Source organism: Cnephaeus nilssonii (assembly GCF_951640355.1).
Source record: "Cnephaeus nilssonii genome assembly, chromosome: 18".
In the NCBI taxonomy this organism is placed as follows: Eukaryota; Metazoa; Chordata; class Mammalia; order Chiroptera; family Vespertilionidae; genus Cnephaeus; species Cnephaeus nilssonii.
Window position 1 is genome coordinate 639,180 of NC_137089.1, and position 21,315 is coordinate 660,494.

Consider the following 21,315-nt stretch of genomic DNA (forward strand, 5'->3'; position numbering starts at 1 on the left):
CAGTGGTGTGTCCTCAAGTCCCTGAGGCAGGGGGAGAACTGCTGGTGGAATTGCCCCCCACCCCCACCCCCACCTTCTCGGCCAGCACGCTGGGGAGGGGCCAGGGCTCCAGCCCTGTGTGTGGCCCCTCCCAAGGGACCAGGTCAGCACGGGGCAGGCTCTCCTCAGCCCGACGGCCGGAGTGAGGCCCCGGAGATGCCTGCTCTTGGCCCCATATCCCTCCCTCTCCTGTGTGAGCAGGTCCCCACCCCGCCCCTCTCCCAGGTCTGAGCCCCTCAGAAACGCGACGACCATCTTCCCTTTGTGTATCACATTTATTGACTCTCTCCAGCCCCCCAGTCCCGTGGGGAGCGGGCCTCGGCTGGGCTGGGCTCCATCTCCCCAGGCTGGAGCTCTCCCTGCCCAGAGCTGCCTGGGGCAGGCCAGCGGCTAGCAGAGCTGGCTCAGCCTCCGCAGCAGGGCCAGGCAGGCGTAGAGCGCACACGTGGGGCCCTGGGCCTCGGGCCTCCAGCACGCCTGGGGGGCGTCCGCCTGCAGCTCTAGGCCGCATTCCTCCAGCAGGGTCCAGGTGGGCTCCTCTGGGCCCCAGCGGCTCCCCAGGAGCCCAGGTGGCAGGGACAGGTCCCTGGGCTCCTGCCACGGGGAGGTCTGCTCCAAAAGGCTCTCCACCTGCCAGGACAGGGTGGGAGGTTGTCCCTGGAGGCCCCAGGCATCACCCCCTCCCAGAGGTACCCAGGCCCCACCCACAGCCCGGCCTCTCCCCCAGCATCTGGGCCTCTCACCAGCCGGAAGGGCTCTGACAGGGCCTTGGCCTCCAGCGCCTCGGCCAGCAGCACGTGCTGGGGTTCGCTCAGCACTGCGGAGAGACTGGGATAAGAGGGGCTCCGGGAGGCCCTGCTGAGAAGCCCACACCCCTGCCCATCTGCCCGGGCCCCGGGCCCTCACCAGCCAGGGCTCCCAGCAGGTAGGCGATGGGGCCGGCCAGGTCCTCCACCAGCGTCCGGCAGGGGCTCACCAGGCACTCGAGGATGTCGCCCGCGGGACCCTGCAGGGGCTCCGCCCGCCCGCCGCTCAGGCCCTGCTCCAGCTGCGGGCACAGGGGGGCAGGTGAGCCCGCCGGCCAGGGCAGACCCCGCCCCCTGAACCCCCACCCCAGGGGCTGCTCACCGACTCCTCCAGGGTTTCCAGGGCCGGCTTGTCCCGCAGCACCTGCCTCAGGCCCGTCAGCAGCTGCTCGCACAGCGGCCCAGACAGGCCCTCCAGGCCCCGGGCCCAGGCACTCACCTCCGCCTGCAGGCCCGGGAAGTCCTCCGCGGGCGCCTGCTCGTCCTCCTCCAGCCCATCTGTGGGGACAGGGCTGGCACTGCCTGGGCGTCCACAGGGCCGAGAGCCCTGCTCCGGACGGGGAGACCCCCAGGAGGAAGAAGGGGAGCCCACCAGGTGCCCCAGGGCTGGTCAGGAATTACTGACCTGACAAGAGCTTGAGGCGCTCAGCTAAGGACCTTATGGAGAAGCGGGGGGACTGTTGCTGGGGCTTGCTGCTTGCTCCACCGGGAAGCAGGTGGCCTGGCGGGGGGAGCTGGTCAGCACAGGGAGCGGCCCGAGCCCGCCCCCACCCCCAACACTGGAGCCCAGGGCAGGGGCGCCGTGTGTGTGTGTGTGTGTGTGTGGGGGGGGGGGGGGGGGGGGGTCATGCCCCCCTCAGCAGGCTCCCGGCTGCCCCATGCGGTGCAGGAGGCGCCTCAGCAGCCGGGAGCCTGTCCCATGCCCAGGCCGGGCTGGGGGGTCCCTGGGCCTCACCTGTTGGGGGCGGCTCGAAGGTCCTCTTCTTCTTGTCAGGGATGAAGACGATGTCTGGTGGCCGGGTGGGAGCAGAGGTGGGGGGCAGGTTGGCCGAGGCTCCGGCCTTCCCCTCATCCACTGGGGCTCCCCTCGCAGTCCCTCAGGTGCGCCCCAACCTCCCACACACCCCGGCCCAGAGAGCTGCCCAGCCAGATGCCTGCACCCCCGCAGCCGGCGTGGCTCTTCCCAGGCCTCCCTGCATCTTCCCCACGGCGTCTGGGCCCAGAAGTCACCCCAAGCCCAGCTCACCCCAGTCCGACCCGGTGATAACCAGCTGGGCCACCTGGAACGCGAGGACGCTGCCCGCGGGGATGGTGACGGTCCTCTTCCGGCTCAGGTGGCCCTGGCCCTGGCCCTGCGGGCAGAGCTGGGCTCAGAGCGGCTGGGTCCTGGGCCGGGAGTGGCCGGGGGCCGGATCCGCCTGGAACCAGGGCCCTGCCCTTCCTTGCTCTCCCCCGCCGTCCCCGCCCTCGGCACGTCCCACGCCCACACCTGGAAGCACGTGGCTCCGGGCAGTGCAAACAGGCCCGAGCCCTCCTGCCTGCGGGTCCGGGTGACCTCCACCTCCTTCTGCGTCTGCAGCACCTCCGTCACCACGAACACGTCGTCCCCGCGACTGCGCAGCTGCTGCAGGACCTTGTGCTCCGGCTGCCGCAGGTGCCTGCGCCGAGGGGGGTGGGCAGGAGGTTAGGGTGCAGCTGCTCTGCGCCCCGCCCAGGGACCCGCCTTCCTCCCCACCCGCAGCCTCGGTGCCCACAGGCAGGGATGACGGGCTGGCGGCTGCGGACCGGGAGTTCGGGGAGGCCCAGGTCCGGGTACTGAACTCCCCTCCCTCGGCGCTCCCACCAGCGTTTGTGGGTGGGGGTGAGGGTGCCGGGAGGAGGGACGAGTCAGGGACACGTAGACACCCCTCCCCCGGCGGCTCACGGGCTGCTCTCTCCCCCCACCCCTTGAGTTCACCCTTCGGTCTCCACTTTGAGGGAACACCCTCCCCGTGTCCCCGTGTTGCTCCCCCCAGCAGCCCTGCCTCCTCTCAGTGGCCCGGGCCCAGGAGAAGGACACGGCCCCGTGACCTCTGCGGCCTCCTTCCCTCTGCCGTCCCAGCAGCCCCTGCCTGGGCCCCCCTGTGACCCCGGGCTACGTGGGGTCCGCAGGGCCTGCCCCAGGTCTGGGGGCTCACCTCTCCTGGAGCATGGCCGCCCAGGTGTTGGGGTCCACTCGCAGCGTGCACACGTTCATGGAGGCGCTGGAGCTGCCGGACACGGCGGCCCCGCCCGAGAACCCGCCCTGCCCTGGGCCCGCCGTCAGCTCCACGCGGCCCTGCAGCTGCCCGTCCACCGCGTCTTGGAATTGGAAGGGACCGACGCGCTGGACGTCTGGAACGAGACCGAGCTGAGGCCCTCCGCCCGCCATGCCCACCTACCCCCCCCCCCCCCCGGGCACCGGGACCTTCGTAAAGGAGCGCCTTCTGGGACGCAGAGCCCGAGGCCCAGGCAGGCGGCGTGGGCATCCGCCCGTCGGTACCTGGCTCGGGGTCATCGGGCTCCAGGATGTCCCTGAGGGACAGGTTGATGCCCCTGTAGCGGGGCCCCCAGAACCAGGAGCTGGGGGGCCTGCGGCCCAGCAGGCAGTAGGGCCGGAAGCTGGTGGAGCTGCGCAGGCTGCCCACGGGGACCAGCTCCCCGCTCTGGTCCAGCTCCTGGACCACGCTCTTCACCACCTGCTCGAAGGCAGACGCCATGCTCCCCGGAGCGGAGGCCCGGCGCGGCCGCAGGGCTGGGCGAGAGGAGAGGGGACAGTCGGCGCTCGGGTGCCTCCAAGGACTGGGCGCGGTTTCCTTCCGAAGCCGCCTGCACGGTCAGTCCTGGGCGCGCTGACTGGCGGACCCAGCACAGAGAGGGACCGGGCCCTCCCTGCCGACCCCTCCATCCCTCCAAGGAGCCAGAGCCCCTCGGGGGGCCATCTCCCACACCCTCAGTGGGACGCCCAGGAAGCCCTGGACAGTCCTGATGGGGCCAGTCAGCTTCGGGTCACAGCCAGGCCGCCATCACTCAGTCCGCCCAACGTAGCTCAGGGCCACCCCGGAGGGAGGGCAGGGCAAGGCAGGAGCCTTGGGGTGACCCCAGGCCGACGCTCTGTCTGCTGTAGCCACTGCCTCCCTGGCTGAGGTGTTCAAAGGGTGGGGGGTGGGGGAGGGGGAGAGGGAGAAACTGAGTCACCTTCTCCAAGATGCGGCTCAGGGGCCAGAACGCCGGCTCCTCTGTGTCCAGAGCCTCAGGAGCCCCTTGTCTAAGGCGGAGGCTTCAGGGCTCAGAGACCAAGGCAGACCTGGGCCTAGGCAAGGGCCCCTCCAGGCCCCCTCCCTACCCCCGCAGTCTGGCTGGTGAGGGGCCACTTCCCAGGGGCCCTGGGCTTCCCCAGGTGGGCCTGGGATTGGGGGGAGTCCTTAGAGGGGGCTGGGACCAGGTCATCGCCCCAAGGGCCGGCACCCCCGACCCAGTGTGAGCGAGCAGGGCCACCCGGGTGCCAGGGGGCGCAGCTCACCGTGACCTTGACCTCGGCGCCCAGGTTCCGGGCGCAGGAAGCGAAGTCGCTGGGGCTGGGGTTGCGCGGGCTGTGCTCTGGGGCCGCCAAAGCAGCGCTCAGCCGGCCGCGGGCTCAGGACCCAAAAGCGAAACCTGCAGGCGCGGCTGGGACCGCCCGGCGCTGCCGGAAATGACCAGGGGCCTCGCCCCGCCGGCGGAGCTTCCCGGCGGCGGGCTCTTTCCAAACCCCCGGGGCGCGTGGGGGCGCCGAGCAGACATTCCTCCCAAGTACTGTGCCCGCGGCCCACAAGCACGCCAGGCCCGGCGAGGGGCGCGCACAGCGCTGGGGGTGGAGGTGCGGGGTGGGGGGTCGGAGCTGGGGAGGGAGCAGGAATCGGTGGCGGGGACGTGCCTCTGGCGGTTCCGCAGCAAGTGAGACAGCGCGCCCGCCCCAGCCAGCCCCTCGGGGCGTGTAGCCGGGAGAGGAACCCGTCACCTCGGCCGGGACACGTGGGTTGATAGCAGCCGGGACGCAGACACCCCGCCCGCCGGCCAGCGCACCCTGGAAAGGCGTGAAGTTCTGGTGCCTGGACAGCACGGAGAACTCAAAACACCATCCTCACCCGGCCGGTGTGGCTCAGTGGGTAGAGCGTCGGCCTGCGGACCTAAGGGTCCCAGGTTCGATTCCGGTCGGGGGCACATGCCTGGGTTGCGGGCGCCATCCCCAGTGTGGGGCGTGCAGGAGGCAGCCAATCAATGATTCTCTCTCAACATTGATGTTTCTATCTCTCTCCCTCTCCCTTCCTCTCTGAAATCAATAAATATATATTAAAACAAAACAAACCCCCAAACCACATCCTCAGTGAGAGAAGCCATACACACAGCGAGTACTGGGGGTGCCCGGGGCCGGGGAGGGGGTGGGGTGACAGCTGGCAGGGGCGCAGCTTTTTGGGGTGATGCAATGTTCTAGCCGATTGTGGTGAGGGTTGCACAACCCAGAGGATGCTAACACCCACGGGATCGCGCACTCCCAACGCGTGCACGACGGGGCACTGGAGTTCTCTCCTAACGGCTGTGGCTGATACAACGCAGCCAGGTGGCACTCTCCGGGCCGGCACAGGCTCCTCGCGCCCTGGGTCACGGGTCACGTGCGAGTCCTGTCCGGTGCCAGGCAGCGGCCCGCACCCCTCCGCCTGCTCCACACTCGCCTCTCGCCGTCTCACCCACCCTGCAAGGGGCTGGTGACCGGCCAGACACGCTGGGAATGGGGCCTGGCGGGCAGTGACCTGGGAGGGCAGGGCAGGGCGTTCAGATCCCGGAGACAACCGAGAGTGCGCTGCAGGGAGCGCGGGGCCGCGCCGCGGGGGAGGGAGAATGGGCTCCGGGAGGGGAGTCGGCCTCCGAGCCCAGCCTGGACGGGACGCGGAGGCCGGACGGCTGAGACCTGGCGGGGGGCAGCCGGCGCCCGGAACCCCCTACGCTTCAAAGGAGCGCCCGGCGGGCCCGCCCTGGACTCGGAGGCTAGCGAGGCCGGGAGGTCCCGTTCCGCGGGGACTCGGGGCGGGCGGAGCTGCGGGCCGCGGATTCCAGCGCGGCCTCGCGAGCCTTGGGGAGCCGCCAGTGGCCGCCCCGCCCCGCCCCGGGAATCCACGCCCGGCAGCCTCTCCCTCCGGAATTCCCTGTGCCCGCCTCCCCCCACCCCCGCCCCGCTCCCCTCCGCTTGCGCCCTGGTCGCCCTGCCCCGCACGCAGAGTGCCCGGCGCGTAGCCGCGGGATTGCGCGTCCTGCCCGGCTCCCCGGCTCCCCGGCCGGCGGTGGGGCACGCGGAACCCAGCCCACCCGCTGGGCCTGGGCAGGGGAGGCAGCCCTTGTCCTGCTTCAGGTGGGGGCCTCCGGCTCTGCCCGGCGGCGGAAGTGCTGCTGGCACCCCGGCAGGGGCGCCCACGCTTCGCCCAGAGGAGGGCTTGGGGCAGACGGTCCGGTGCGACTCCCACCACCCTCCGTCGTGGTCCTGAGAGCCTCGTGGGAATGCCCTGCTGAAGGGAACAGCTGGCTGATAACATTTTCTTTTAAAAAATGTTTTTATAGATTTCAGCATGGATGGGAAAGGGAGACCGAGAGAGAAACATCAGTGATGAGAGAATCCTGGGTTGGCTGCCTCCTGCACGCCCCCTGGGGGATCCACATGAACCCTGACCTCCCGGTTCCCAGGTCGGCGATCGCAGCCACGCCGGCCGGGCAGTGACCGCATTTCCTTCCCGGAGGATCTCTCCGGGGCTGAGTTACACTTGGCAGCGAGGGTCGATGCGGGATGAGATGCTGGGGTGAAGGACCCTCGAGGGCAGTTCTCTCCCAACCACTTGCCCCCCGCTCCGTGCGGGCTACAGGCGAGGGGGGCATCCGTGAGGAGTGGTCCCAGCCTGCCCACCACCTGCCCCCCGGAGAGCCTGGCGGGAGGGATTCTCAAGGGGCGCAGGCTGGGCTGGTAAAGGCGGAAGTACAGAGATGGGGGCAGGCGGAGGCTGGGAAGGGCTGCGCTGCGACTCGTCCCAGTCCCGCGGGGAACGAGAGCCCCTTCACCGGTGACCCCCACGGCCGTCTCCCCCCGCCTTCTCCCTCGCCCCGCAGTGCCCGCTCCCTATCCTTTGCTCTGCGCATGCGTGGCCTGCAGGCGTTGCCAGGGCGACGGTGCGTCCCTGGCGACCCGGAGGAGGCCGGGCCTGGCTGCAGTGCGCAGTCTCCGAGCCTCTCGCGCGCCGCCCGCCCCGCCCACAGGGAAACGGTCGCGCGGCGATGACGTCGCGGGAGCCTGGCCGGCCGTCGCGGACTCGGGAGATGGAGGAAAAGGAGCTGTTACGGCAGCAGATCCGCCTCCTGCAGGGTGAGTCGGGCCGGGCTGGGTCGCGCGTCCCTCTCTTCCCCTCACCTGAGGGGGACGTTCTCCGCCGCCCGCGGTCTCCACAGCCGGGTCGTGCCGGGCCGGGCGGGGCGGGAGGTGGGGACCCGAGGGGCTCCGGGCCTGCGGGGTCAGCCCCCTGCCCGGCGTTCGTCCGACGGATAACGCGAGCCTCTCCGGCGCTGTGGCGGGGGCGGCGGGGCGGTCGCTTAGTAACCGGCGGGAGGCGGCCCCCCATCCCCGCGGGTGGGCGCGTCCTTCGCGCCCCCGCGCTCCCGGCCCCTGACGGTGGGCGGAGGTGCCGGTGGCAAAGCTCGCTCGGGCGAGGGCGGGGCCCGGTTTCCACGCGCCTTCCCTCCGTACTTCACTCACTCCAGACGCAGACGGCCCAGGCCTCAGTTTCCAAACTTTTCAAATTTTAGACCCAGGTCGAGCTTTTTATCCTTAACACCGCCCCCCCCCCCCCCTTTAAGGCTGTTTCCACAAAGAAGACTGAAGGACTCGGGACGTGTGTATGGGAGAGTCTGGGTGTGCTGGCCTTTTGTGGGTCACCTCTTGGGCTTCCATCACGCCTGCCCCGAGGCGTCACAGGTCTGGACACGGCTCTTTCTGGGTCTGGGAGAGGGTCGTGCCTGGGGGCTGGGGAGCCGCTGCTAGCTGGGCTGTAACGCCCCCAGCCCTGGGTTGCCTCCTGCACCGGACAGTTGTCCAGGGGCCTCCTTGGCAAGGCCGTGTGGTGGTCAGCCCACTGCCCTGGGTTCTCCCCGCTGGTCAGGCCTCGCGTCCCGAGGGGAGGACGGTGTGACATTCTTGTCAAGTGTTGAGTGCCCAGCGCTGTCAGTCACCTCACACCCATTCTCCTGTGTAGCAGGCAGGGAGCTTGTTAAGGGTCTTGCCCCAAACCCCTCTCCACCAGCGGGCAGCCAGAGGGACTCTGTGGCTGGCGGCCCCTTCTTGCCCAGGCATTGCAGTATAGGCCTTGCTGGTCTTTTCATACTGAGTGACACTGCTCTTTTTTTTTTTTTTAAATATATTTTATTGAGTTTTTACAGAGAGGAAGAGAGAGGGATAGAGAGTTAGAAACATCGATGAGAGAGAAACATCGACCAGCTGCCTCTTGCACACTCCCCACCGGGGATGTGCCCGCAACCAAGGCACATGCCCTTGACCGGAATCGAACCTGGGACCCTTGAGTCCGCAGGCCGACGCTCTATCCACTGAGCCAAACCGGTTTCGGCTCTTTTTTTTTTTGAAAAAAATATTTTTATTGATTTCAGAGAGGAAGGGAGAGGGAGAGAGAGATTGAGACATCAGTGATGAGAGAGAATCATTGATTGGCCACCTCCTGCATGCCCCCTACTGGGGATCGAGCCCACAACCCAGGCATGTGCCCTTGACTGGAATTGAACTCGGGACCCTTCAGTCCACAGGCTGACGCTCTATCCACTGAGCCAGACCAGCCAGGGCTTCGAAGGATTGTGGACCCAGAATAATATTCCCAGCAAATAGGGAAGGTGATGCCACAGGGGCGCGTGGTCAGTGTGGGCAACCAGAAGCGGGACTGAAGCAGATCTGAGGGGAAAAGCCTCATGGGAAAGACAGGCCCAAGAGGTTCAGGCTGAAGTGTCAGTGGGTCTCCGCCAAGGAGGGGCTCAGGAGAGAGATGGGGGTCTATGGGGTGTCTTGTCAGCTGATGCCCCTCCCGGGGACTGTCGCTGATGTTGCTCTGAGCCTCCGGGTCAGCCTGCGATTCTGTCTCCTAGGTCTGATTGATGACTACAAGAACCTCCATGGCAATGCCCCTGCCCCAGGCCCCTCCGCCGCTTCCCGCTGGCAGCCGCCCGTCTACAACAGCAGCAGGGCCTTTGGGGCGCGCTACCCTCGTCCGAGCCGGAGGGGCTTCTCCACAAGCCATGGGCCTGCGTGGCGCAAGAAATACTCCCTCGTGAACCGGCCCCCGGGACCCTTGGACCCACCTGGCGACTCCTTGGACCCACCCAGTGATTCCTTAGACCCACCCGGGGACTGTGCGGCGCAGCCCACCCTCGGGGCTGGAGGCAGCCAGGACCCCACCCCCCAGCAGTATGTCCTGGAGCGGCAGGTCCAGCTCAGTGCTGACCAGAGCATGGTCATCAAGATCAAACCTCCGTCCCAGCCCAGCGTGGCTGGTGCTGCAGGTGCCCCCCGGGGTTCCTCGAAGGAATATGAGGACCCTCCTTGGAGCGACCGCAGGCCTCGGGGAGGGGAGGGTGAGCCCTCCGGCGGGCAGCGTCCGCCCTCGAAGCCGGGAAGGGCCACGGGGGCCTACGGCACAGAGGACTGCCGGCTGGTCTGCCAGAAGGAGGCCGGCAAGCCCCGGGTGGTGAGGTCTGTGAGCAGCCTGAGCGACAGCCCCTCGGAGTCCCGGCGGACGGTCAGTGAGAGCGCCATTGCCGTCAAGGCCCGCCTCCTGCCTCCCCATGTGCCCCAGCGCAGTGGCGTGGCCCTGGCTGTGAAGGTGAGCTCTCACCCTGTGGCCAGCTGTGCCGCACAGCTCCTTGGAGACAGGAGAGCCGATGCCGGCCACCCGGATCAGCCAGCTCACTCTGGCTCCACGGCAGGCCCCACCAGACCAGCGTCCGGACCCAGGCAGGCCCCGGAGGCCTCGCTGCTTGTGTCCTGTCGAACCAACAAGTTCCGGAAAAACAACTACAAGTGGGTGGCTGCTTCGACGAAGAGCCCCCGGGCCCCTCGCAGGGCCCTCAGCCCCAGAGCAGCTGCGGAGAACATGTGTGCAGCGGAGCGAGCCGAGAAGCTGCAGCCCAGAGCCGACCCGGAGGCCAAAGCCAGGCGGCCGGCCGTGTGCGCCGCGGGGGCTCTCCGCAGCAAGTACAAGTGGAAGGCCTCCAGCCCCTCGGCCTCCTCCTGCTCCTCCTTCCGCTGGCAGGCAGAGGCTGGCAGCAAGGACCATGCCCTCCAGCTCTCTCCAGTCCCTTCTCGGTCCCCCCCGGGGGACAAGCCAGCAGGGGGACCCAGTGGCTTGAAGCCCCTCTTCAGTGAGACCCCAGGGCTCTCGGCTTACAAAGTGAAGAGCCGCACCAAGATCATCAAGAGGCGGGGGAGTGCCACGTACGTGTCCCAGCCGCCACGGGTGCTGTGTGGGCCGTGGGCCGGGCCTGGCACCTCCCTCCGGTGACTCAGTGCCGGTGGGAGGGCCCGCCTGCAGTGATGGGGGAGGGGAGGGGAAGCATCACTTGCCCCTCCTGGTCTCTGCCTGGTTGAGCCTGAGTGAGAGCGGAGCTTTGTTCGTAGGGATGAGGCCCGGCTACTGCTGAGTGCGGGGGCTCAGCAGGGGCAGGGCTTGCCTCAGGCCCCCAGCCAGGCAGGGCAGGTGGAGGCTGGTGCCAGCAAGCCCGCCCTTCTCCTGTTAGGAGAGGCTGCTGGGCAGCTTCCATTCTGGGCACGGGATCTGTGGGCAGGAGGCTCTGAGCCTGGCCCGGTGCTGGCTAGACACACGCAGGGTTGTAGTGTGTCTGCAGGAGGAGCTGTCCCCACTGGGCGGAAGGCTGCCCCACGGTGGCCACGTGTCCCCTCCCAGCCTCCACCCTTGTGGATTGTGAGGAGGCTCAAAGATGGCACGTGGCCTGGGGTCAGGTGGCTACTGCTGGCCAAGCAGAGGGCCTCCCTCTGCCATCAGACATGGCGCATGCCCCATCCTCCTGTGAGCGCCCCTCTGCAGGTCCTTCCCACCGTCTGACCTTGGCCTTTTCCCTGCGCCCCTTCTGGATGACCCCATCTTTTCTGGGTGGTGGCGGCCTCTGTCAGGATGGACAGGAGGGAGCTGTGGGAATAGCCCCTTCTGTGGAGAGGGCTGGGGATGCTGTGGCAGCTCCTCTGGACACCCCATCTCCTCCGCCCCGACCCCAGCTCTGCTGGGGGCTCTTGGCCTGCAGAGGGGAGGAGGCAGACTGGGTGGGGGTCAGGGCCACTCTGCTCTGCTCCCCACCTGCCCGGGCTCAGGGATTGATCCTGGGATCCTCCTGCTGTGGCTGGGAGCCTGCAGGCCTGGTGCTGCTGAGGTGGGAACACCGAGCTGGCCGGGCGGGAACTCATGGGGCTCCATTGGCTGCCTCCTGGGGCTGATTCCATGGTGCTTCCATGGGGTTGTATCCGAGTGTACTGGGGGGGTCGTCCTCCGTGGCGGGGGGGGCCTGTTGAGAGCTGCCGGCTTTGTCTCCGCAGCCTTCCTGGGGACAAGAAGAGCAGCCCCCCGCCAGCTGCCACCGCCAAGAGCCAGTTCAACCTGCGGAGGAGGCAGGTCCTGCGGGGGAGAAGCGGCCCTGTCCCGAAGAAGACCCCCCCCAAGGGCCTGATGCAGGCCACCCGGCACCGGCTGTGCTGCCTGCCCCCTGGCCGCGCCCACCTCCCCGTCAGGGAAGGTAGGAGGGCAGGAGGGGCCCTGGGAGGGGCTCTGGGAAGCCTAAGCGGGCCCCACGCTGGCCCAGCTGCATTCCTGTTGGTGGAAGGAGTGGGAAGTGGATGAGAGGGTGGCCGCCCAGCCATCCTGAAGGAGGAGGCGGGGGCTCCCCAGGGCCCCCGTCTGTCTGTTGGCCTGGGAGGGTCGGCTTTGCCCTCTGTGAGTCACTGGTGGTTAGTGGCCAGCGTGAGGGAGGTCGTGGGACGTGGCCCGCCTGTGAGGTGCTGGCAGCACATGGGGGGACTGCTGGCACGGGCGGGGGCTCGTGGTGGAGGTCTGGGGTCGTGGGGAGTGGGCAAGGGGGAGGCAGGGGTCACTGGATGCCGTCCTGGAGAGCCAGCTCCCTGGGCGCACCTGGTCCTGTGGGTCCCCTTTCCCTCCCCTTGGAGCAGCGGGGAGTGTGTGGTGGGACTTGCTAGGGCCCAGTGGTCAGCAAACTGCGGCTCACAAGCCACATGCGGCTCGTTGGCCCCTTGAGTGTGGCTCTTCCACAAAACACCACGGCCTGGGCGAGTCTATTTTGAAGAAGTGGTGTTAGAAGAAGTTTAAGTTTAAAAAATTCGGCTCTCAAAAGAAATTTCAATTGTTGTACTGTTGATACTTGGCTCTGTTGACTAATGAGTTTGCCGACCACTGTAGCCAGGCTGACGCCTGTGAAATACGGAGGCAACAGGGTTTGGGGCCGAGCAGGCGTGGCCCCAGACAGTTCGACTTGGGACCTTCGCCCACTGAGCGGTGGAGGCTACCCTCTCCTCAGGGCTGTGTTGTGCCAGGGCCCAGCTGAGGGCTTGGAGAGGCTGGCGGGACCGTGTCTCAGAGCTGAGGGCCTGTGGGGAGCTGCCACTACAGGGCGGCGTGGGCCCCAGAGGGACGTGAGGTCAGGCTGCAGGGCTGGTTGCCCACCTGCCCTTGTTTGGCTGCCACGCCCGTGTGCCATGGCGAGTGTGGACTTGGCCGCAGGGTGAACGAGCAAAGGGAGCCATGTGGGGCAGGTGGGGAAGCCCAGCCCCAGCCCCACGGCCTGCCGTGCGGCCAGGTGCCCAGCAGAGGGCGCACTTGCCCCTCTTATCCCTGGGTCCGTCTTTTTTCTGGTAATTGATTGCCTAATTTCCTATTTATGTGAAAGAAAGCAGATATCAAGTAATTTGCAGCAATAACCTGCTAATGCGGGGCCAGTATCGAAACTCCCCTGTTCATTTCAAGTGGCAGATAAAACACGAATACATAATTATCCTCGCAAATTGGATTGTTTTAAATAACCAAAGGCTGCGGCCGGAGAAGTCCGTCCCATCTCCCTGGAGCTGCTGCTGCGGTGTAATTGCCGCGTTCAATCAATTCCCTGGCATTAGAGATTCCATCACAATCAACATTAAGCTTTATTCATCGTGATGGCTAAGAGCCGCGCCATTTCTCCTCTTTTTCTTAACTGGCAAAATTAATCAGGGAAAAGATTTTAAACATTTACCCGTGCGAAAGAGGTCAGCTCTGCCACTATATTGCTCAGCAGATAAGGGGCTAATAAAAAGAAAATTGAATTACTAATGATCACCAGGAACAGAGTGTATAAAACCTGGCAATCGCCGGTTCAGGGAAAGGGAGAATCAATTTTCCTGGGACAAGGTGTGCTCGTTTTTTATTTTGGCGCATATTATCAGCAGTTTAATTTGAGAGCGCATAAACAGGAGGAAACAGTTAGGGAATAATGAGCCCGGAGGTGTAGCTGCTGCAGGATATATGCTGTACACAATTTATTTGGCACAACAGATAATCACTTTAATTGAATTCAAAACTGCATTGTTCAGCAGGCTGGGCGCAGGCGGCTGGGGCCGGGATGGTGAAGGTTCCCTCCCCTCCTCGCTCCCCTCCTCGCTCCCCTCCTCGCTCCCGCCCTCCCTGGGGCCTGGCTCTGGGCTCAGAGGGCTCAGTCAGACTGCCTGGGTGGGGGGGCCATGGGCCACCACGTGCTAAGGGAGCTGAGGGCCTCGGTCTCCTCTGCGGTCAGCTGGCCTCTTGCCTTCCTCTCTCCCTTTCTCCTGGGCTGTCCCCTGGCAGCTGGGGGACGGGAGCGGGTGCCTGAGGAAGGGCGGAGCGCGTTGCTGACGGCTGCACAGGGCCCGTGTGGGCAGGCGCTGGAGGAGGCAGGAGAGGAGAGCCTTTCGTAGACCTCAACAGCGGTTTCCAATTGAGCACCCGTGTAATTGTGGCAATTAGTACCCAGCCAGGGGTGCTCTCGGCCTCCCAGCCCACACGTGGGGGCCGACTCTCAGCGCAGCGCCCAGGGGTTCAGGGCCAGCTCCCAGGCGCCTCCTCCTCTGGTCTCGCTGGGCCCAGCGCTGTCCCTCGGGCACCCTGATGGCACAGGCTGCACCTGTGCCCTGAGCTTGGCTCCCAAAGGCAGAGCGGGTGCTGCCCAGCTGCCTGCTCTCAGGACGGCCGGAGAGCGGTGTTCCTGCCGCTCCGTGGGGCTGGCAGCCCACCGGCCCCTGGGCCCCGGCTTGGGGCTTCATGGTGACAGAGGCCAAGCGCTCACTGGGGAGGCAGCCCAGGACCTGCTGCCTGGCACTGGGCAGCCCTGTGTGGCCTGCGCAGCCTCAGGGCCTCAGGGGGGTCAGGGGCGGAGCGAGCCGTGCCCTGGGTGCCCACAGAAAGGACGGTGCTTTCCCAGGGTGCTGTGGGGCGGCCAGGCTGCTGGGTGGGCCAGGGGCTTGGGGCTACTGGCTCTGCACGGTGGGAGCAGAGGAGCCTGCGGGGGGCGGGAGGGGGGCCCAGCAGGGCCAGGGCTGGGCTCCGGGGTGTCCTGTCATCTCCCCGTCCTGCACTCCTCCGGGGGTTTCTCCAGGTGCCCGGGCAGTAGCCTGCAGGCTGGTGCTGGCACTGCCCAGCCCCTCCCATGGCTGTGGCTGGCCAGGGGCTGGCCCCGGGCTGCTGTGTGCCTGGGGGTCTGCGGCCTCACGCTCGCCTGCCCTCCGTTTCCTGCGGCAGCACCGGGAGGGCTGAGAGCCGTGAAGAGAGCCGTGAAGTCGTCCAAGTTAGGGGCTCGGGAGGCAGCGCAGTCCGAGTTTTGCATAAATCACCAGCCCGTCGGAGGCTCCGGTTTTACGTTTCCCGGGGCTGCGCTAAGTATCATTCCCGGAGCCGGGCAAGAATCACTGTGCGTCCGGAGTGTGTGTGCCCAGAGCCGAGCGATGCCCCGCAGGCTCAGAGCCTCAGGTGGCCGCGACCTCCGCGGAGCTGGGGGTGCCCAAATCCAGAGCCTGGGAAGCAGGGGTGGGTTCTCAGCATGCCTGGAGCTTGCACCAGGGGCTTGGGGGCACCCTCCTGGGGGGCTGGGTCCCAGGTAGGGATGGCTCGGCCTGTTCCTTGTGTCTAATGATGGAGGTGGCGTGCCCAGGGCGTCACACCTTGTGTTCTGGTCGAGTCAGGGCTTCTCCCTGCAGCCCCCTCCTCTGGTCTGTCCCACCGGCTCTCCCTGCAGCCCCCTCCTCTGGTCTGTCCCACCGGCTCTCCCTGCAGCCCCCTCTGGTCTGTCCCACCCCAGGGCAGGGCTGGGTGTGGCCAGACCTCCACGTGGATGTGGGTCTTGGTCCCCTGGGGACGGGCCAGTGCCCCTTGGTGTCCCCTGCCCAGCGCAGGGCTGGCGGGCAGGGCTGTGGGAGGAGGCAGCTCGCCGCCCGCAGGACACCTTCTCTTTCTGCCACTTGCTCCTCTGTGCCATCCCTGCCCTGGTAAGGTGGCCGTCAGTGGATGTCACCTGCCCCGGGCACTGTGCTGGGCACGTGGGCAATGGGCCAGCCTGGTGAGGCCCCCGCCAGCCTGGGGACAGAAGGGCGACGGCAGCACAGAGGTGACGGGCGGCAGAGAGAAGACGGGCCGGCCAGCTGGCCGAGGCAGGGAGGAGGTGCAGGCTGGCAGGGCTTCCCGAGGCCCAGAGGGGCGGAACCTGGGTGCGGGCAGAGGCTCCTGAGCAGGCGCACAGCGAGTTCGAGGTCAGGGCAGGTGTCCACGGAGCGTGACTGAGCTGGGCGGGAGGGCCCAGATCATCTGGCGCTAACTTCCTGTCCCACCTCCCACAGGCTGCCAGGCCTCCCAGGACCCCACCCCAGCCCGCTGCGCTCTGTAACCTCCCTCTAACGGCCTGGGAGGTGCCCGCGTGGACCCAGCCCTGTCGCACCATGAGTGCTGCTGCTGGGCTCTGGGCTCTCGGGAGACGGGGGGGGGCGGGGGACAGAGCCACGCTGCTGGTTGAGTGACAGCTGTGACGGCTGTGCCAGACCCTGTGCCCAGGCCACCCTCTTCCTGAGGCGGAGATGAGGCTGCGGGCCCTGGGCCTCCCGGTGTGGGCAGCAGCCTGCACCTACGTGTGGGCCTGTGCGCCCTTGTGTGGCTTGCTGGGCGCTCCTCCGGGGCTGTGCCGGGCCCAGGCTCTCTGCCAGTGCGGCCGAACACAGGGCATTGGCACTAACGGGACAGTGGGAGCGGCGGCAGGGGTGCTTCTGTGTCCCACGGATCCCTGGTGAGGCAGCAGCCAGGAGGGTGCGGGCGGCCGTCCTCAGCAGGGATCTGGTGCAACGGGTGAGGAGCGGGCAGGGCTGGCCAGCACCTGGGAAAACCCCAGGAGGAGTGCAGGGCGGGCTGCTTCCCAGCAGCCGCGGACGAGCACGGGACACCCCGGGAGCCCGGCCTGGGCCCGCGTCCTCCCGCCTGCGCCCCTCCTCAGCCTCGGGGCGGGAGCTGGGCCGCCTGGGGCTGTGGCAGAGCTGCTGTGTCCCGCTGGCCACGAGCAAGTCCTGGGCTCCCTGAGGAAGCGGCCTGGCCTGCTCCGTGTTGGCTGCCGTGTTCGGGGTCTGTCAGGGCTGTGCCTCTGTGTGTCAGCGTGGGATGACCGCTCCTGGGCCAGCCCTGTGCCCGGGGCGCTGCCCAGCACGCCGCCCGTTGTCACTCGCAGGTTCTGCCTCCTCGGTGAACTCCCGAGCTGCGCTGGGCTCCTGCAGCTCCTCTCATTGTCCTTTCTGAGTCGAGGGATTAGGTGGCGACGGGCTGGGGGGAGCCCAGCCGGCTGTGGAGGCTGGGGCAGGGCCATGGGCGCACGGTGCCCCCCACAGCCCCTGTGAGCGCAGCCAGCAGCCCTGACCCCGAAGCACGGACGGGGCGCTGCGTGAGGCAGGAGCCTGCTGGCCCCGAGCCTGGAGTGAGAAGGGTGTTGGGGCGCCTCCAGAGGAGCGTCGGAGGCGGACGTGAGTGACAGGCCCGGGGGCCCAGCTGCAGGACACCAGCACCAGGACACCTGCCGTCTTAGCTGCTCAGCCCTGGGGTCCCGGGGCCAGCAGAGCGTGGGCAAGCTGCCTGCATCCTCTGGGGGGGCACCGGCCGTGTGTGCAGACCCTGCTCACTGCCTGTGACGGAGGCTCCGGGGCGCGAGCTGCCTGAGTGGCACTGGGCCCTGCCTTTGGGAGCGGGAGCGCATGGCGGGGGCGCGCCGGCTCTTGCTGCAGCGTGTCTGCCTGGATCCCCCTCGCTTCCCGCCAGGCTGTCACCTCTGTCTTTGGGGTACGCCTCCTGAGCCTGGGGTGTGCGGGGGCTTCCTGCTCCCACAGAGTGATGGGGAAGAGGAGGGGAACCCACCCCCACAACTTACAGTGACTGTCGGGGAGCAGACCACCCGGTCCATACAGACGGTGACATCTGGGGGTCGGGGGGATGGGCGCGGTCCGCGGCTCCTGCTCGGCGATCGCAGGACGAGGCTCGTGCCGCTCGTTAGGTGTGAGAGCAGGGTCTCCATCTCCCACTAACAGGGCCTGACAGGCCGCGGCGGCGCCTGCGTCCGGGCTGACAGCGTTGTCATCAGACACCAGGTAGTGTGGGACGGCGGCTGACACGTTGTTTGTCATCGCGAGCTGCCTGCCGCCTCAGCCTGCAGTGCTGGCGGGCTCAGGTGACGCGTGGCCTGTCGCTGCCGCTGTGACTTGATCATCGGTAAGTGTTTGTCAGGCTGATGCCGGTCGCATCGGACAACTCGGACGACTCGGCTGCAAGAAGGCGGTGCTGAGTGGGCGGGGGAAGCCGCGCGTGGACCCTGTGCTGTCCTGCCGCGCAGGCGAGAGGCTCCGGGGCCAGGCAGGCGCTGCCTCATCCTCCCCAGGAGGCGCTGAGGGTCCTGCAGGGCCCTGGGTCCGCCCACCCCTCCGGCGGAGCCGTGTGCCCCCTCGCCCGCGGAGCCATGTGCCCCCTCGCCTGTGGAGCTGTGTGCCCCCTCGCCCACGGAGCCGTGTGCCCCCTCGCCTGCGGGAGCCGTGTGCCCCCTCCCCTGTGGAGCCGTGTGCCCTCTCGCCGGGGCAGCCCCCAGGCACAGGCCCGAGGCTCTGATTGCAGCAGCGCTTTTCCGCGTTTGAAGTGCCGGGAGCCGTCGGCAAGCTCGGGAAAAGCGGAGTGATTTATTAGACTCATAAAAATTCATGCCTGCGATCCCAGTCATCCCGTCTGAAGCTTGTTAGAGCGCGGTCCCTGGCAGCTCCCGCCGTGTTAGCGCGGGGGTGGGGCGCCCACGCCTCCTGCCTTGGCTGCCGTGGCGGCCTTGGAGGCTCGTTGAGGAATGGAGGGCCCTGCACGCACCGGAGTGACTGTCGCGGGCGGGCGGGGCTTTGCTGTCAGCCGGGCTCTGCTCTGGCAGGAGGCCGCGGAGGGCCAAGCCCTGTGGCCTGCATGCTCCGCCCCCGCGGCCGGGCTGGGCCAGGAGCAGGGCACTGTGGGCCGGCGGAGGCAGCAGGACCCCTCTCTGCAGGGGCAGGCGAGGTCTGCGGTGTGTGCCCGGCAGTCTACAGGCGTGGCATGGCCTCCTTGCTTGCCAGGCTGGGTCCATGGGAGTGGAGCCCCCCGCCCTTCCTGCGACCCGGAGCATGTCTTCTGGGCCTGGGGGCAATCCCTCCTTCCCTGGCTCTGTCTCCCCGCTGTGCCCCTGGGAGCGCGTGCCCTGCCCGCTGTGCCGTGCGGCGGGCACTGTCGTCTGTGCGGAGGAGATGGAGGGACAGAGGCTCCCACTTCTCCCAGCGAGGATGCTCGGCCAGAGCCGGCCTCCTGTGTCCTCCCCTTCCCACCGGCCAGAGCCGGCCTGCCCCGTGAGCGTCCGCGCCAGCCAGGCTCCCACACCCTGGCTCCCTGCCTGGCACTGGCAGCGGCTGGCGGGGAGAGCAGCTGCCCCTGTGAGCACCCTGCCCACCCACCGGCCCTTTGCTGAAGCTTTCCCACAAGGTGGGGCTGGGGGCAGGCAGAGGGACGGTGCAGCCCGAGGGGGAGAGGTGGCCAGGTTGCCCCTCAGCCCCCTGGCAGGACCCTGCTGCCCACCCTAAGCCGAGAGGGCAGGTGCAGGGCCGCAGAGCTCCTCACCAGCTCAGTAGAAGCTGGGCCGTTGGTACCCCCCGCCAGGTCCCGGACCAGATCCCCTTCCAGGTGCTTACTCCCAGCAGGACGGGTGGGGTGGCATCTGGGTCCCAGCCCTGCATCTGGACACGTCCAGCCTGGCTGAGCCCAGAACTGGAGGGCCTGGGGTGCAGCTGGTGTGAGCCCTAAGGCCTGGGGGCTGACAGCCAGGTCCTAGGGGAATGACCACACGTGTGTGTGTGCACGCATGCGTGTCTGCACATGTGTCTTGGAGGAGCTGCCAGCACGGCTGCAGAGACAGTGCAGGGTCATTGGGGTGGCCCGGGGTCAGCAGTGAGGGCACTGGGGACTCTGGGCCAGCTTCCCCTCGGAGAGGGCGGGACACCAAGAGTGCTCTGGGGACCCCATCTGCAGCACAGAGCACCAGAGCCCATACCCCTCTGCCTTCCTCCCGCTGCTTCCTGCAAATGGCGGCCCCTGGGGTCCCAGGGTCCTGGTTACCCCCAAATGCAGCACTGGTTTCACCGTCTCCAGGACCATAGGGATCACTGAGCAGACAGCTTAGACGGGACTGACTTTCAGGAATGCCCTGTTGGACGGGCAGCCCCGAGAGGGCAGCTGGAGCCGAGCAGGGTTTGGGGGCCAAATTCCAGCCCTGCACCTGGGTCAGGCCTTCCAGGAGGCACTGAGGCCCTGACCCCTGGGCTCCTGGCTCCTGGCTCCTGGCTCCTGGGCTCTGGGGTCCTGTGCTCTGGGCTCTGGCTCCTGGCTCCTGGGCTCAGGCTCCTGGGCTCTGGGCTCAGGCTCCTGGGCTCGGGGCTCTGGCTCTTGGGCTCTGGGCTCTGGCTCCTGGGCTCTGGGCTCTGGCTCCTGGCTCCTGGGCTCAGGCTCCTGGGCTCTGGGCTCTGGCTCCTGGGTCCTGGGCTCTGGCTCCTGGGCTCTGGGTCCTGGCTCCTGGGCTCTGGGTCCTGGCTCCTGGCTCCTGGGCTCTGGGTCCTGGCTCCTGGGCTCTGGGTCCTGGGTCCTGGGCTCTGGGCTCTGGCTCCTGGGCTCTGGGTCCTGGGTCCTGGGCTCTGGCTCCTGGGCTCTGGATCCTGGCTCCTGGGTCCTGGGCTCTGGCTCCTGGCTCCTGGGTCCTGGGCTCTGGATCCTGGCTCCTGGGTCCTGGGCTCTGGGTCCTGGGCTCTGGGTCCTGGGTCCTGGGTCCTGGGCTCTGGCTCCTGGGCTCTGGGTCCTGGGTCCTGGCTCCTGGCTCCTGGGCTCTGACTCCTGGGTCCTGGGTCCTGGGCTCTGACTCCTGGGTCCTGGCTCCTGGGCTCTGGGTCCTGGGTCCTGGCTCCTGGGCTCTGGGCTCTGGCCCTGGGAGCAGCACTTGGCCTGCACGGCTGTCCCTGGAGACAGGGTCCTGCTGGCGTGGCTTTTGCTTCGGCTCCAGCCGTGGGCCTGAGGCCCGCCAGTCCGGGCTCTGCACACGGCTTGGATGTGTGTGCCTGCTGCTGTTCCTGTTTCTGCACCTTTTCCCAAGACTGCAGCTTAGCCGTTGGGGAGGGGCTCTGACCCAGGGCCAGGTGGGCCCCTGCTCCCTGGGCTGCCCTGTGTCCTCCGGGCTGACGACAGCCCGCCTCCGCCCACCGGGCCCTGAGTGACGGGAGGGAGCGTGGTTTAGGGGCAGAGTTCAGTGTGGCTTCAGACAGGCTGAGCCAGGACGCAGCCTTAGAGCTGCCTGTGGCGGGTGAGGTGGGCAGTGGGAAGACACAGAACCCGGGTCAGGGTGGCTGTTGATAGAAAGCGGATTGGCAGTAATGGGAGAAAGTGGAATCGTACTGGATGGAGGCCACACTGCATGGTCCCCTCCCCTTGGGGACGGCCTGGCACCCCTCTAGGCGCGGCTTGTCTTCTAGGGCGTCCGACAGGCTCTCCATGCCCGGCTCCCATTGGCATGTGGGGAGCGACCGATGGATGCGGGGAGACTCACTTGTGGCGCTCCCCCACCCCTGACCCCCCGCTCAGCGGGTTTGGGAGCAGCCTCCTCTCTTCTGAGCAGTGGCCACAGGCAGCTCTCTGCACAGACGGCAGCTCTGGGTTCCTCTTCTTGCTCGTTGAAGAATTGTGGGATCAGTCATTCCTTTTCTCCCGTTATTTCCCTTGAAGTTCCATAAAAACCTGAACTCCCTCTCAACTCCCGCTCCTCAGGGAGACAGTGAGAGCGGTGACCTCCCTCT

At 67.5% G+C, this 21,315-nt stretch overlaps 2 protein-coding genes across 4 annotated transcripts in view; one reads left to right on the forward strand and one right to left on the reverse strand.

Moving 5' to 3' along the window:
* Positions 1 to 395: 395 nt before the first annotated feature.
* Positions 396 to 5,482, reverse strand: GSDMD (gasdermin D; the record flags this gene model as incomplete). 3 transcript variants are annotated; one of them, XM_079796440.1, is made up of 10 exons in its annotated part: positions 4,387 to 4,962; positions 3,367 to 3,618; positions 3,023 to 3,218; positions 2,335 to 2,503; positions 2,092 to 2,197; positions 1,801 to 1,854; positions 1,471 to 1,566; positions 1,168 to 1,343; positions 946 to 1,087; positions 397 to 856 (listed from the first exon to the last, which is right to left on the reverse strand). In XM_079796440.1, the coding sequence occupies exons 2-10, from the start codon at positions 3,581 to 3,583 to the stop codon at positions 540 to 542; spliced, it is 1,473 nt and encodes a 490-aa protein (XP_079652566.1). In that variant the 5' UTR covers positions 3,584 to 3,618; positions 4,387 to 4,962. The 3 variants fall into 3 exon arrangements, with proteins under 3 accessions (XP_079652567.1, XP_079652566.1, XP_079652565.1); XM_079796439.1 differs by lacking the exon at positions 4,387 to 4,962 and having other exon boundaries at positions 430 to 669; positions 783 to 856; XM_079796441.1 differs by having other exon boundaries at positions 396 to 856; positions 3,367 to 5,482.
* A 572-nt stretch (positions 5,483 to 6,054) lies between these two features.
* The window catches only part of ZC3H3 (zinc finger CCCH-type containing 3), a 44,674-nt gene continuing 29,413 nt past the window's right edge, over positions 6,055 to 21,315 (forward strand). The window contains exons 1-4 of the mRNA XM_079796431.1: positions 6,055 to 6,249; positions 7,143 to 7,248; positions 9,027 to 10,371; positions 11,485 to 11,681. Coding sequence (XP_079652557.1) covers positions 7,161 to 7,248; positions 9,027 to 10,371; positions 11,485 to 11,681 — 1,630 coding nt within the window. The 5' untranslated portion in view covers positions 6,055 to 6,249; positions 7,143 to 7,160. The remainder of the gene's footprint in view (positions 6,250 to 7,142; positions 7,249 to 9,026; positions 10,372 to 11,484; positions 11,682 to 21,315) is intronic.